We start from the raw sequence: 16,160 nt of genomic DNA, 5'->3' as shown, positions 1-16,160 counted from the left end.
GATTAAATGGGTAACGAAATCAGGAACGAATCTTGCCGTTACCGAGCCTCCGAGAGGCTACTGGTTTGTTTGTTTGTTTGTATGGTGTTTTTTTTACGTGACTCCGAACCACATCGAGAGTGAACTTCTATCACCAGAAATCCACATCTCTCACTCCTCAATGGAATGGCCGAGAATCGAACCCGCGACCACCGAGGTGAGAAGCAAACACCAAACCAACCACTACTGGACTCTTATGGTTTAATAACTCGCTAAAACGAGAAAATATCTTGGATGGTACTTTGGCTGGCGCATTGCGCCAGGCTGGCGCTTCTGCCAGGCTGGCGCTTCCTTCTAGTTCTTTTAAGGTTATGTGCCAGAACATCTGTGCCCTTATGGTACCCGACATCCTTCACGTGTTAATTCCGTTCTTAGTAGGAAAAAACTTTTATATACGTAGTATAGTCCATTCAGGGAAACAACTTCTGCCACTAGAGAATGTTTCCCATCCGACTCACCCATCTTCTCTTGAGCAATATCCGATTCTAAAAGGTTGTGTGCGTTTCTCGAAAGGATGAGAGAAATTATATTATTTCGTGCTCTGCCGTATTAGACTCCCTTTATAATACTGTCACATTGTGGTAAACAGCATTAATCTAGGAAACCTTTGTAAGGATACTAGGAATTCTGTAGTTAACCTCGGTATGCGCATAAGACTGACCATACCGTAGTCTTAAAGTGAATTCTCTTCTACTACATTCATCTTCTCACTAAGCATGTACTCTAATAAGCCATGCTTTCGTAAGCATGAGAGCATCATATAATATAGAGTTCCGCTGCGTTAGAATCCTTTAATAATGTTACCTACGGTAAACCAGCATTGAAAAGGTTGAATATCTTTCTTATTGAAAGCTTCTTAGCAAAAGGCAGACAATATTTATTTATGTTTGCGTTAACTATCCCCTCAATCCGAGGCTAAAATGACAATTTGTCCAAAATTGCATTTTTCCTAACTATACAAAACCTGAGGTCCTTTTTACAATAGGAAGTACTAGCGCAGCATGGATAGGTCGTAAGCTTTCGAACAAGGGGTTCGGTAGTTAAACTGCTTGTCCGACAGGCGCGCCGCCTTCGCGTCGCGACTGGGAGGTAAACAAATCACTTTTTTGCTTTTGGCCCAAGCAAAAAACTGCAGAGTGGAGGGGTGGCATGAGGTGGGGCTATGTGTAAAAGGACCTCAGGTTTGTATAGTTAGGAAAAATGCAATTTTGGACAAATTGTCATTTGTTCCGACACGGCATACAAACCTTCGGTCCTTTTTACAATAGGAAAGACTCACTTCTTGGTGGGAGGAATCTGAGTCTTTTGTGAACAGACTGGTTGTTCGCCCAACCTTGGAAGCCTCCCTGGTCGTAAGAGCGAGGGAGGGATCCAAGCCTCTGTCCGATTGATCGGGACGGGTGTTGGCACCGCAGGATCAATGGTTCAGACCTCTGGACCGAGTACTAAGAGAGAGGCAAGCGTATCTCTTCGTACCAGCAATGTAAGAACTTGTTGTTCCTGTACAGGAGCAAATATAAAGTCATGGGTTTGACTCTTGTAGGCATCCACTTCCCCCCCATTGTAGAAGGAAGTTGGTGGATATTCTGCTCCTATCCCTAGTGAAAGGGATAGGATGGGGGCTCTGTCATATAGCTCACCTGCATCTCCGTCCTCATCCAGCGTAGTGACGACCGTGGCCCTCTGGCGCCCACAGGTAGAGGAGGAGGAAAAGACGGGAAGAGGGAGCCAGTCACTCACTCATTCACACATCCACACACAGTCACACCAGGACTCGATTGCTGTTTCAGCCTGCGAGGGTCTGGGTTAGCTACACAACTTGTTGAGCAGCCACCACGGGTCCCAAGGAAAAGGTATAAGGAATGCCAAGGATGGGGGTCAATATCCCGAAGGTAGAAGGACGTAAAGGTTAGTCTGGTTTAGACCAGACCCCTGCCTTCAGGACCTGCGCACGGAGAAGTTCTTACGAAACGCCAACGAGGGGCCAAATACTTCTGACTTCGTGAGCTCTCGGACGGGAAACGTACGGATGTCGTCACTACCATCAGCTTCATACGCCCTCCTGATGACCTCCACGCAGCCAGAATGAAAGAGTGTTCTTGAGATACTTTCTTTCTTGGTGACCCCGTCCCCGGTGCTAACGAAAGAGGCGTCGACACTCAGGCCTTGAGGTGTCGAGTTCTCTTCAGATAGCGCCGTAGCGCCCTCACAGGACAAAGCAGCATCTCATCCGCATCATTATCGTGAAGTCCAATAGGGAGGGAATCGTGAATGACTCGAACCTGTCGTCAGGGATCGACGGTTTCTGAGTCTTCGCAACGAAGTTCGGGACGAAATCGAGCGTCACGGATCCCCCATCCCCTGGAGTGTCGTACATCATAGGAAAGACCATGAAGTTCCCCTACTCTCTTCGCCGATGCCAGGGCCAGCAAGAAGAGGGTCTTGAGGGTCAAATCCCTGTCTGACGACTCTCGGAGTGGCTCGAACGGCGTTCGAGTCAGATCCTAAGTACGAGAGTCACATCCCACGCAGGGGGCCTGAGTTCCCTGGGTGGGCAAGACCTTTCGAAGCTCCATCTATAAGCAGGGAGATCTCGAACGAGTTCGAGATGTCCAATCCCCTCAGTTTCAGGGACGAGCGCCAAGGCGGCTCTGTATCCTTTGACTGTGGGGGACTGAGAGGAGCTTCTCTCGGCGAAGAAACAGAGGAAATCCGCTACCTGCTGAAGAGTGGCTCTGAGAGGAGATAGACCCCGTCTACGACACCAACCACAGAAGACGGCCCACTTCCCCTGGTACACAGCTGCAGAGGACTGACGGACGTTTCCAGCCATCTCTGTTGCTGCGCTACGAGAAAAGCCTCTCGTTCGCAAGAGATGGTGGATAACAGGCCAGCCGTGAGAGTTAGGGACTGGACTGCTCGTGGTACCGCTCGACGTGTGGCTGGGCGCGAAGGGAGGTTGTGCCAAGGGGGAATCTCTCTCGGTTCTCCTGCGAGAAGAGCCAGCAGGTCCGGATACCAAATGGCCTGTGGCCATTTGGAGCCACCAGGATCATCCTGAGATTCGGGTGACCAGTGCTCGACTGATCACCTTGCGAATCAGGCTGAACGGGGAAAGGCATAGACGAAGAGGTTGTGCCCACGGGTGTTTGAAGAGCGTCCCTCTGCAGCTGCCCATGGGTCCGGCACGGCCGAGAAGAACACCTGGAGCTTCCTGTTGTGCCGGGTGGCGAACAGATCCACGACTGGTCGCCCCCACAGGTCGAAGAGCCTTTCCGCCACGTCCTGGTGTAGAGACCACCATTCGGTCCCTATCACCTGATCCCGACGGCTGAGCGTGTCTGCTACTACATTCCTCCTCCCTGGAATGTAGCGTGCCGACAGCTCTATTTGAGTGTGCCTCGGCCCACTCGTGCACCTGCCGAGTCAACTGGTACAACGGGAGAGACACTAGGCCCCCCTGTTTGTTGACGTAGGCCACCACCGTGGTGTTGTCGCACATCAACACCACTGAGTGTCCCATCAAGCGGTCTGGAACTCTTGGAGAGCGAGGAACGCTGCCTTGAGTTCCAGTACATTGATGTGAAGGTGCTTGTCGTTCTCGTCCCACACTCCTGAAGTCAGCAACTCCTCCAGGTGTGCGCCCCATCCCTCGGTCGATGCGTCTGAGACAGCTGCATGTCCGGGGGGGGAGTGCGCAGAGGCACTCCTCTTAAGAGGTTCCTGTCGTCCAGCCACCAGGCTAGGTCCTGCCTCACCTCCTGTGTCAGTGACAAGGAAAGCTTCGGGGATCCGTCGCCTGTGGGACCAACTCTCCTTTAGTCTCCACTGAAGAGACCGCAGGGGTGAAGACGCCCCGTGAGGGAACTAACTTCTCGAGTGACGACAGGTGTCCGATCACGACTTGCCATCGCTGAGTACCTGTTCCTGCCGAGACAGGAAACTGGTTGGCTGCCTCCCTGAATCTGCTGATCCGCGAAGTCTGCGGGAAGACTCGCCCTGCTACCGTGTCGATCAGCATACCCAGGTACTTCATCCTCTGCTTGGGCTCGAGATCGGACTTTTCGAAGTTCACAACGATCCCCAGATCGCGACAGAACTCGAGCATTCGATCCCTGTCCTGTAGCAACTGCGAGCGGAGCTCGCCAGGACTAACCAATCGTCGAGATACCTCATCAGACGTATCCCGTGCGAATGGGCCCAAGCAGACACCAGAGTGAACACTCGCGTGAACACCTGTGGGGCGGTTGAGAGACCGAAGCAAAGTGCCCTGCCGAACTGGTACACCGTCCCGTCGAGGATGAAGCGGAGGTACTTTCTGGAGGACTGATGAATGGGTATTTGGAAATACGCATCCTTCAAGTCCACTGAAAGCATGAAATCGTTCTCCCTGATGGAGTCGAGCACTGAGCGTGCCGTCTCCATCGTGAACCGGGTCTCAGGCGAACAAACCGGTTCAGGGGGAGAGAGATCTATCACCGGGCGCCAGGCCTCCCGTAGACTTTTCCACCACCGGAAGAGTCGACTGTAAAAGCCCGGTGACTGATCCGTGACGATTCTACAGCTCTCTTGCTCAGCATGGTCTTGATCTCCTGTCTCAATGCTACGTCCTTCGATGACCCCTGGAACGTACGGACTGCTGTTGGACCGGGTTGGAGGTGAGGGGTGGCCGACATTCGAAGGGTAATAGATATCCCTCGAAGGACATCTACAATCCAGGTTCTCGGCGCCGTAGCGCTGCCAAGTTGCCCAATGGCTGGCCAGGCACCCCCCCACTTCCGGCAGCAGGTGAGGGGGAACGCCGTCCCTAGCGTTTCCCCCCTTTCTTCGACTTCTTCCCAGAGCCTCCACGGGAGGAGGAGGGCTGGGAGGAGGCTGGTTACGGCTCCCCTTGGTAGAAGTCGAAGAAGACAGAGTCTTCCCCGGGGCTTCGACGCAGCTACCGTCTTAGCCACCGAGGAAGCGCTAGCCGAGCTCTTAGACTTGGCCGCAGTCCGAGGCTGCCCAGAAGCCTTCGAGACTGCCTGGTGAACCAGACGGTCACTGTCGTCAGTGCGCCGTCTGTCCACCGCAGCGTCCACCATCTCTCCTGGGAAGAGAGACGTGGAACTCCGTAAAGGTCCGTTGCGAAGTCCCAACGCCGCTTCACCCGCCCGGCCGCCCTGGAAACCCGAGTAGCAGACAGCGTCCCTTCGTCGGAGAACCAGGTTGGCCCACACGGTTCACCGTCTGGTGTGGGCAAGGAAGGAGATGGCTCTTCCTCCAGACTGGCAAAGTCTCCTGAAGGCCGAGTCATCTTCGGGAGAAAATTCCAGGAGTTGGCTGCGACCTTAGATACTGTGAGGGACCACAGATCTAGCCAGGAGACGGCCTGGAAAGCTGCCATGGCGGTAGATTCCAGGCCGAGTGCCTCTTGCTGCGAGAACCACAGGTTCTCGGACAGGAGCTGCTGCAGAGACACACCCGGAGTCAGCCTGGCTAACTCCGGGTTCACCTGTTTGGGCGGCATCGGGTCTTCAGATGGGCACGTAAAAACGCCGCTGTCGCAGCAGAGGAGGTGGAAGCAGCTTGCTCGACCTGCCAGACTTGAGCGAACCGTCTTGTCCGGAGACAAGCGATTCAACCTGGTCCAGCACTGAGTCCGCAAGCTCAGAACGCGGGCAAACCCACCGTCGGTCTGGGTTCCCTCTTTCGGGCCCCAGAACGACTCGAGCCGGGACGTGGGCTCGGATGGTGGGAGCGGCGATCCTTCCGCGAGGTCGTTGTGCTGACGAATCAGCGCAATAACCTCGGCAAAAGTTCCTCTGGATCTCAGGATGGACTGCGTCCTGCGGAGTCGGACCGTCCCAGTCCCTCAAACAGGAGCATCTCCCGAGACCCCTCCTCCCTCAAGGGGAGGAACAGCGACAGACCCCTCTCGGTCTCCTCCAACCACCTGTGCGTACACCTGGCTGGCCGAGAACCGTGCCTGGTACGTACGACGACGTCCGGTGGGATCCTGAGGGGCGCACCCCTCACGATCACTCCTCAATACCTCGCCCCTCCCGTGTAACCCGAGGAGGTTGAAGGTATGGGAGAGGCAGACCTGACGCTCCCTCCTCGCTCGCTGGCAGAACCAGCGGGCTTGGAAGACTGCAGGCGATCGCCAACCCGCCGCGGTGGCGATCGAGCTGCAGACCTAGTCGAGCCGTCTCGCTGTGGAGGAACGGCTGGCTGGACCGAGAACAGCTGGCCCCGGTCTCGTGTGTCAGAGGAGCTGGTGCTGGTCGCCGTACCCGATCGCTCTCTGTGAGAGTGACGGTCAGGCGACCGGCGAGCTCCACTGTCACGGTGAGATCGGTGCGTATCCTCACGGTGCGTCAGTTCGCTGGTACCAGCCGTGGCTGGTGCCGGCGAAGGGGGGACCTCTTCCCAGCCTCAGCCCGTGGCCGGTCATGGACCGTCACGTCCGCCCGGGTAGCCAGCTGCTCGCCGCGAGAGCGAGAGCTGGTCTGGTGAGAGTCGCGTGAGCGGTGTCACCAGTCTTCCGCTCCGTGCCGTGAACCTGACGCTGAGCGGACTCAGAGGTCTGGTTCTTGGCTGTACGGCCGCTGTTAGGCGACCGTACACTCGGTACCACCTCTCGCGAACGACCTGAGGCCGAGACGGACCCTGCTGCTGTGGCCGAACACTGACAGCAGGTGAGGAAGTGCCGGTGTTAGACGGGCACTCCTCTGGCGGTCCCCGTAGTCTTCTTCCTTGCGGAAGAAGAGACGGGTCCTGCCCCCGAAGGAGCAGGGTGACCAGTGGAAGAACCCCCCCGTCTCACCAGAGCGAGACGGGCCCTTAGAAGTTCCCGAAGGAGACTTCTTAGGGGGGGGGGAGGCGACCTTCTTCTTCTTCGGCGGGGGAGCCTTAGAAGAAGAAGGGAAGAGGCGGCAGACGACGACGACGACGAAGAAGACGATGAAGACGACGACGACACCTTCCTTCCTCTTCTTCTTCTTCTTCGTCAACCTCCTCAGGACCGACGTCAGATCTGTCATCCAGAGCGGAGCCGGGGCTGCTGTTGCCGAAGCAAACAGGGCCCACCCGGACGCACCTGTCCGAACAGATCAGCATCGGGAGCAGCGGCGCCAGGAACAGGAAACAACATCAGCAGGTGCAGGCATCACAGGAACGGCAGAAGAGACAGCAGGAGCAGGTACAGGAACGGCAGCAGTGGTCAACGTCACGTCCGTGGACAGCCGCTGGGCAGGTACGGCAGGTACGGCAGACTGTGTAGGCGGTCCAGAATGGGCGGACCAGCGCACAGACATCCTAGGTACCGGTGGGAGGTCCAGGGCGAGCTCTTCGGGCACACGAAGTCCGGTCGCGGCAGCACGGCAAACCCAGGTGGCGGCATCACACTCCCCCGAGGTACGGCGACTGGCCCCTGCACCGATGTAGTGGGTTGTCATCCAAGAGACCGCGTGCGGGGTGGTAACACCAGGGTGAGGAGTTGAAAGCGTAGCCGTGGTGTTTGTAAGGGTCCGTGGTGGTGGTCGTGACCGTAGCATGGGTGACCGCCACGGAGCCAGCGAGATGGTAGAGCAGCCCCTGGACACTCGGCACGCCCTGCAGCCCCAACGATGCCCACACCTGTCCGAGGTCATCCTTCGCGGCAACCGCAACCTGAGGAGGCAAAAGTCTGGTGATTAGGGGGGGGATCCTCTACCCGTTCGCGCGAAGACGAACGGATAGAGGACCCAGAGTACAACTCGACGTCAGGGTATCTAGCGCCCTCCTCCACACTCGACAAGTCAGGAGAGGAGAAGGACCTAGAAACCCCCCCGAAGGGGAAGGCGCGATACGTGGAAGTTGAGCGGGCGGCAGGAAAGAAGACGAAGTGTCCGTCACCAAAGGAGTCGCGGGAGAGCTTTCCGACGACTCCTTTGCAGGCCTTCGCTTCTTCCTGCCCTCATATAAAGTCCACTGCGCCTCCGACCAATTATTGCAAACATCACATGGCTCGGCTCGGGTGCTTCGCGCCCCCGACACCGAGCACACAAAATGGATGGGTCTATCTCCGGGAAAGAGCGGAACTTCCCGCATTTACGCCCTTCGGTACCCGGGCATAGTCTCCGTGGGGTAGCGAGGCGAGGAGATTCCATCATTAATCAATAACACTTCAAATAATATGAAAAGAGAGAAATGATTGTACTTACAATGAATTCTTTCATACACAAACACAACCATATACTCAAGAAAGCAAACGACGAGAAGCGGGCAGAGAGCGTCGAACACACACGTCCACTCGCTGTGAGGCCGAAAGCAAAAGTGATTTGTTTACCTCCCAGTCGCGCGCGCGCGCCTGTCGGACAAGCAGTTAACTACCGAACCCCTTGTTCGAAAGCTTACGACCTATCCAGCTGCCGCTAGTACCTTCCTATTGTAAAAGGACCGAAGGTTTGTATGCCGTGTCGGAACAAACCGCGATTGTAGGGGAGAGACACGGTTAGTTATTCCATCCCGCAGGAGAGAGACATGTAACCAACCACTCATGACCGACACCTACATGTTACTGCGTTGGTCTCTAAGGCGCGATAGCAGTCTCTGTTAGCCGTCTGGCCTTACTCTTCCAGAGTTGCCAGCTACTCCATTAAATAAAGGAATCTTATAAAATTATCGAACTTCAGGAAGTTCTTATTAATGCATATTTAAGAGAAACAAGACTTCGATAAATCTAGAAGCTAAGTAGGTGTTGTCTTAACAATCCCTTTAAGCGTAGTCCTTCCTAGGAAATTCCTGGAAGGATACTGATAATTGAGTTGCTCTACAAAGAAGTAACTACGGTATGTGTGATTTGCCGTACGTATTCATACAGCAGATACTCAACTACCTTCTTTCCCTGCCGAGGCAGATAAAGGAAAAATTTTTACTGTCTTCGTTCTTTTCGTTAATAGAATGATAGAAAGAGTATATATATCTCCTTAAGGAAGGAAGTTAATCCAGGAACTCTTTAAATCTTCGTGATTTCCTCATAAATCGCGGAAGAGACAGAATTCCTGTTCGTCTGTAGGGTTTACGGAAGGAAGTAGATATTTCCTATCCGCCATCATACCCAAACGTCGATGAGATTCTTATAAGAAAAACTCCCAAAGCGCTTGCCTCTTCATAACGAGGGAAGAGCATGAATGAAGGAGTGTGTCCGCATTACTCAAAGAGGAGCCTTGCGACTGACCTCTCTCTCTTAAGAAGATTTGGAATATTCTGGCGCCTGGCTCCTTGCGCCTAGCGCCTAGCGCCTGGATAGTTCCGCGCGCCTGGAATGTTCCGCACGCTAGAAAGGAGACTCGCTCCTGGAACGTTCGCTTGTGTGGAAGGTCCCGTGCGCCCTGATAGTTCCGAGCGCCTACTAGACCCCTTTTAGAAAGAGCCTCTTGCCCGGAAACGTTCAATGGAAGGATCGTTCTGATTGCCACTGTACTATAAGGCTCCTTGCTCTAGCCGTCTGTTTTTCTGTTGCAATTTGCGCCAGGCTGGCGCTTCGTCTCTTTGAAGGCGCCTTGCGCCAAGAAAAAATTTTCTAGAACGCGGCTCGCGCTCAGTTGCTAGAACGCGGCTCGCGCTCGGTTGCTAGAACGCGGCTCGCGTTTGGTTGTAGGAACACGGCTCGCGCTAGTCTGTTTTCTGGAACGCGGCTCGCTGCTGGCTGTTGGAACGTGGCTCACGCTAGCTTGCTGGAACGCGGCTTCCTAAGTTCCTGGCTGGCTCTTGCTCAGTGTTCTCTTAGTTTTCAGAGAACGCGCTAGATCATCAAAACATATACATTCTTCGTCTTTTCGGATGTAAGATGAAGAGACGCACTTTTTTAAGGATGCCTTTTCAATGGCTATCCTTGGCAGTCTGGGACGCTCTACAGAACCTGCCGAGGGGACGCCTGACCGGTGGGGATTCTCTGAAACCCCCTTACGGCTTTCGACATTCCTTCTCCCCTGGGCTTGGGAGCTTGAAAGAGGTCTAGGCCTGGGAGCGAGACAGAGCCGATCAGACGCACCCTCCACTGCAATGGGGAACACTAGTAATCACTTCTTACCTTTCAATAGCTCGCATTTTGAGCCACAATCCTTGTCTTCAAATTGCAATTATGAATTTGAAGTTTCTGCGAAGTAAGAAGGTGATGAGGATGCAACACTACTAGTACTGTTAATACTCTAATTGCTCGTTAGTACGAGTTTCTAAAAAACTTTTAAAAGAAACGTATCTAGTTACATGCTTTACTGACTCCCTAAAGTAGGAAGTCAGTATATTTCCTCAATCAATTCTAACACTTATTACACATATTAATGAATAAATATTAATATTTCCCTTTCTTGCAAACTATGTGAGTGTCTACCGAAAATTTCGGTAGTTACACGTCATATATTCTTCGAAATTTTCGAAGCCAAATTCATTAAAAAGTTAATAAAAGCGTATGCCGAACCAAAGACCCAGTACTTCTCTGCAAAAAACAGCCCAGGAAGAATCGATGGCGATGAAAAAACGAAAATCAAGTCAGGAGGTAGCAACAACATATGTTGACACTACCGCGACAGAGAAAATCTGGTTCTAGAACTGGGAACGGTTCCTATTCCTGCCACCCAGTGGCAGGGGGGTAGATCACCTGACCTACCTGCAGCGTGTGCCGCGAAATTCGAATTTCTGTCGGACGTCAGAGACATAAGCCAAGTATATATCTGCCGGGGAAGTTGCATGTACAAAAAATTAATATACAAAAGCTACCCTCTAACAGCAAAATCAGTCAAGTCTGGAAATCTCTCCAATGCGTGAACAGGTCAGCAGGGACACAAGATTTGGACAGTTAGCTATTAAGGACCAAGGGCTCCATTTGTGTATGTGGAGGGTACTGGCTTCCATAAATCTTCAACATAAGACTGATGTATCAGGAAATTCATTTGACACAAGAAATTAGCTATATTATAAGTACTAATGGGTTTATTGGGAAACAAACTTCATTTCACTGTTACTTGTTTATACATGCAATGACTGAAAAACTTCAAACGCTTACATTATCAGCTAATTTCTCAAGGGCCGTATTTTTATAATATGGACAACCTGAGGTAACTTTTTTCTTTTTGCATACCACATCATCTCCATCCACCTTACTTGTTCTCCCTTTCTTTCCTCTTTGAAGTTCTGTGCACCTGAAAAGGAAACAAAACATGTTAAACCTACAGCTAGTTAAAACAGATTCTTTTCACTATTCAGCTATGTCCTGGTTTTGGAGAAAAACAGCACAACATACACTGTCATTTTAACTCTGGGTGTAAGTCCCTCAGCCTAAAAAATATCCCATATGCCAACGAAGAAGTTTTGTAAGGTAGCAAAACAACATCCCTTACAAGACTTGGAACTCATTTTTATTATAAAACTTGTTACCCTGTGAACCCCCTGGCAACCTGTATACCATTCTCTCTGTTGACCAAACCACTCAAAACAATGCTCATTATTTTTATGTATGCTGAACTTCTTACTATATCTCCTGTGTTTGCATCTGTAAGTGTCAACTCTTTACTGTACATATACTGTATTAAGAAATCAATTAATTCAAATGACCTCCAACAATCAAAAAATCTTTAACATTTACAAACAATAGTTTTCAAGCGATAGGCATTGATGAAATACTGTACTGTACATCCATAATTAATAGTTGGGTCAACAATCCTTTCATGTATTATTGACATTTGCTTATCTATGAACAATAAAAGAATAAAAATATGAAGAGAAAGATAAAAGTTAATATCTTACCTAACTCTATCACTTTGCTTCTTTCAAAGTAATTTGTCTCTCAGTCTACTATGTATCCTTAGTTCAAGTTCAATGGTATCAACAGTAATAATAAAAGGCATGTTGTTTTCATGAACACAAAATTACCAATGCAGAACTGACTGGATATTTCATGAAATGCTCCAACATAATACTACTTGAAAAAAGAATGTAAAAACGTGAATAACCTCACCTATCATTGATTAATGATAAATTTCCCAAATTAGTGACTGCTTCATTCACACAAAGATTTTGACGAGACGCTAACGATACTACTCTTGCATCTTCTCCAAAAACAGTCTTCTGCACTTCTCTGACAAACTGCGAGAGCTGGGAATGCGTACGGCTACAATAGTAAATCTGTAACAATAGAGTAATTCCATACTGTTAGATTGACTATATTACAAGTAATAAAGTATTTCAAAGGCAAAAGATTCTAACATATCAGTTCCCTTCTCTAAGTATTAAAACAATAAATCAACCAAAGGACAACTAAGCTGAAATAATCTTTTAAATACTGCACATTAAAAAAAAAAAAGATACCAAAGATCAAATTATAATGATTGGCAAATATTCCTATACAATTCAAAGTAGCTAAGTCAGCAAATCTAGACTTGGGACAAAGTTGTGATTTCAGATTTTATTTTTCATAATATATTTTGTCACGGCTATAAATATTACCTTCCTAGTCTATAATTTCAATATAAAAGGGATGATTCACATTTGCCAATAAAAGATTTTTTGAAATGATTGATAATTCTATTTTAGGCCTGATAGCTCAGGATGCAGCTGTCAAGAAAACTAACCAACAAACAGAATAATTTGCTTCAATCTCTAAACAGTACTCACAAAAATAAATACAGCCATTATATACCAGTGAATTTTACATTACATACAAACCTTTAAACAACCATCGTCTTCATCATCTTCTTCCTTTTCTTTTTTGGAGGTGTCTTCTTGGTCACTGTCATAATCGTCCAATAATAGCATACTTTCCTCAGATGATAAAGAATCTGCACCTGTTTACATGAAATTTTGGAAATACTTAGATGGTTCGAGGTCCTCTCTTTTAGAAACATTATTAACATATACTTACATGCAATCTTTGTAAATAAAACTGCCTGATCCATGAATTTAGACAATATGAAAAATTTAAACATAAGTAATAAACAAAAAATAAAAGAATTTTGACACAGAAACACAAGTCTAATTGTTTACACACTCTGTAACTTATCTAAAACTGATTTCTAATGCATAATGAGTAATCCAGCTACAACATAAATTCAGTATATAGTCCTTAGTGTTAAGTTTTGATACTAAACTTAAAGAGCACAATACTCCATACCATAATGCAGATGTCTTGGATATTATATACCTAAATTAATTTAAGAACAGAAAGTTATTGACCTGCTTGAAGAAGTCATAGATGGTTCTAAAATGTTTCTATATATGATTTTTATTAATAAATATGATCTAGAATGATATGTGATAATAAAACAAAAATAATATAGTTAAAAAAAAAGAAATAAAAAACAAAAAGTCGCTATGAAAAAAAATTAATAAAAATCAAACAGTTTAAGGAAACTGAATTAAAAACCAGCTGAAGAAAAAGTTATGTAAAATAAAATGAACAGTTTAAATTACTCCTACTGCACAAAGCACATCCATGTATGTTCATATATTATTACTCTATATGGTTAGGACAATAGTCAGTGGGTAATCCAGCCTGGGGTCACAATCTCTCGCCACTGTACCCATATACAGTAGACTGACATCTTTGTGAGTACTAGAACTAGTAGATATTCAAATGATAAAATTATGAAATCATATTTCTTAAATTCTGACTGACCTGAAAAACTATTGAGCTCCCTTTGTACATTTTCTTTAACTTCATGTAAGTCTTGGAATAATTTTTCAAATTCGTCATCAACCCTTTGGACACTGGATTTCTGTAGTGAAAGACATATATCTCATTATTCCTATTGACTAGGAAGTACTTTATATATAAAAATATATAAAAACAACAGTACACTAAACAATGGAGTTTAATGTAAATATTTCTCTGTGCCCCATACTTACTTTAACCATATGACGACGCTGCTTTATTTCTGATACTCGTTCTTCTTGTTTCTCCAGCTTCTTCAATTCTTCTCTACACCTTCTAACCTCTTCTTGCCCTTCTTGCTTTTTAGCTGCGGCACTAAACCAATCTGGATCATTGTCATCCACAGTCATTTTTTCACTTTCTTTAATCTTCTTCATTAGTTCAGCCTATATATATATATATAAAAATTGAATATAAGCATTAAAATTCTACAGAAATCTGAACACAGTATTTCACAAGTAAGAATACAGTTTTACTGAAGTTGTTTTCCCCCATCAAAGCACTTGCTTGTATCTAAAAAAATGATATTGTTAAACTACAATAAAGTTTTGTACATACTTACCTGGCAGATATATACTTAGCTATAGTCTCCGACGTTCCCGACAGAATTTCAAATCTCGCGGCACACACGACAGGTAGGTCAGGTGGTCTACCTTACCCGCCGCTGGGTGGCGGGTGTACGAACCAATCCCCCTTGCTTGTCAGATTTTTCTCTTCTACCTGTCTCCTGAGGGGAGGCTGGGTGGGCCATTAATCGTATTATATCTGCCAGGTAAGTATGTACAAAACTTTATTGTAGTTTAACAATATCATTTTTGTACATGAACTTCCCTGTCAGATATATACTTAGCTGATTGGCACCCTTGGTGGAGGGTAAGAGACAGCTAAATAATACAGGTAAGACGGGAAACAACTAATGTTGTAGGATATAAAAACCTTGGTTCTCACCTTTTCAGGATGAAGACTTCATAGATACTGTCTCTGAGTCTGCATTGCCTGGAGAGCTACAGCTAGGACGGGACCTGTTGCTGAAAGACTCTCGGATCTACCACTGAGATATGTGATCCCCTATTGTGGTAGAATCCAAGTCGGATCCTGTTAAGGGACCGCCCGTCAAAAATGACGAAATATTTTGAAAAAAGTCGATTTCTAGTGAATCAACCATCGAATACTTCATGGAAATGGCAACCCACTCCCGAAGTTTCAGAGCAATATATTGATTCTAACTATTTTTTCTACAATATTTTGCTAAATAAGTTATTATTTTGACAATCACACTCTTATTTCCCTATTATTAGGTTATACAGCGTTATAATATAATATACAAGGAATTATATACGATATACATATCATGAATAAAAATAATGTTTAGCAACTCGTCCACTGCTATACGGTAAGCGAGTAGGCGATGGACTGGAGCTTTGGAAGTCAGTGCCTTGAAGGCTATCTTAGCAGACGGCTCGTCTGTGTCGTCTGCTCCGCGTGACGTTTCTTGTGTTTCGTCTGCTACTGTCACCGTTCATCGGGCGAGATTTTTTTAGATTTATCTGGATTCTCTACACTGCAAATCATTTCTGCAATGCCCAGGAAGAAAGGCTACATCAAGAGGATGGCCGAAGCAGTTGAGAAAGCGAGAGGTGAAAAGGAGGAAACTGGAAGAGCGACGAGTGTCAGCCATTTTAACTCCACCACCAACAGCTGATCCTCCCCAGCCATCAACGAGCCATATGACCGCCACCACACCACTGCCTCCCTCCACCACTGGTGCTCCAACACAAACTCTCACCAGTTCAGTGCGTAGAAAGATCAGTATTAAAAAAAAAAGAAAAAGAAGGTGTACAATAGCTGCTCTGCTGGAGCATACTAGTCGCCGTGGGATGTGTCAACTTTAAATGCCATTTTCTCAAAAGTGAGTTATTGTCTTTTAAACCACTACTTCTTCGTTAGTTTTTATCCGATTTTCACAATTTTTTTTTCATTGTATTCGTCTTTAAAAGTTCTATAACTTGCTCAGAACCAATCTTTGAAAATGTTTCTCTTTCTTTATTTAAAATTACATTATTTACGTAACAGATTTTTATTACAAATTTAAACGCAAAAATAATAACTTTATCCCTCTAAAGTACAAATTTTGTTTTAAGGAGATTGTTGACACACTCTTTAGCTATTAAATGAGACTAGTTTAGCTTCCTATCTCTGACTAGTTTTAAAGCAGTAGCAGGTTTTTTGGATGCATACGAAAATGCCCTTTTTTATTTTATTCTTCTTTTCTATGCAGATTTTGCATTCAGCAGATGGGAGAAGGAGTCCAGGTATCAAGATTGCCCTAAAATAAAATTTTCAGTAGTTACCATGTTTTTGTTTTTAAACGCCCATTGTCATTTTTTGCCATGCCCCCCCTTAAAGGGACCTTGTCCGCTTACATAACAGATCCTTACCACTACCTCTG

At 47.3% G+C, this 16,160-nt stretch overlaps 1 protein-coding gene across 1 annotated transcript in view; it reads right to left on the bottom strand.

The window, feature by feature from the left end:
* LOC135200901 (ATP-dependent DNA helicase DDX11-like) overlaps window positions 1-14,099 on the bottom strand; it is a 38,331-nt gene extending 24,232 nt beyond the window's left edge. Inside the window, exons 1-5 of the mRNA XM_064229652.1 lie at window positions 13,906-14,099; window positions 13,676-13,775; window positions 12,727-12,845; window positions 12,020-12,186; window positions 11,069-11,204 (exon numbers count right to left, since the gene is read on the bottom strand). Coding sequence (XP_064085722.1) covers window positions 11,069-11,204; window positions 12,020-12,186; window positions 12,727-12,845; window positions 13,676-13,775; window positions 13,906-14,088 — 705 coding nt within the window. The 5' untranslated portion in view covers window positions 14,089-14,099. The remainder of the gene's footprint in view (window positions 1-11,068; window positions 11,205-12,019; window positions 12,187-12,726; window positions 12,846-13,675; window positions 13,776-13,905) is intronic.
* Window positions 14,100-16,160: the final 2,061 nt, after the last annotated feature.

Source organism: Macrobrachium nipponense, chromosome 27, assembly GCF_015104395.2.
Source record: "Macrobrachium nipponense isolate FS-2020 chromosome 27, ASM1510439v2, whole genome shotgun sequence".
NCBI lineage: Eukaryota > Metazoa > Arthropoda > Malacostraca > Decapoda > Palaemonidae > Macrobrachium > Macrobrachium nipponense.
This window is presented reverse-complemented; position numbering and strand designations above follow the sequence as displayed.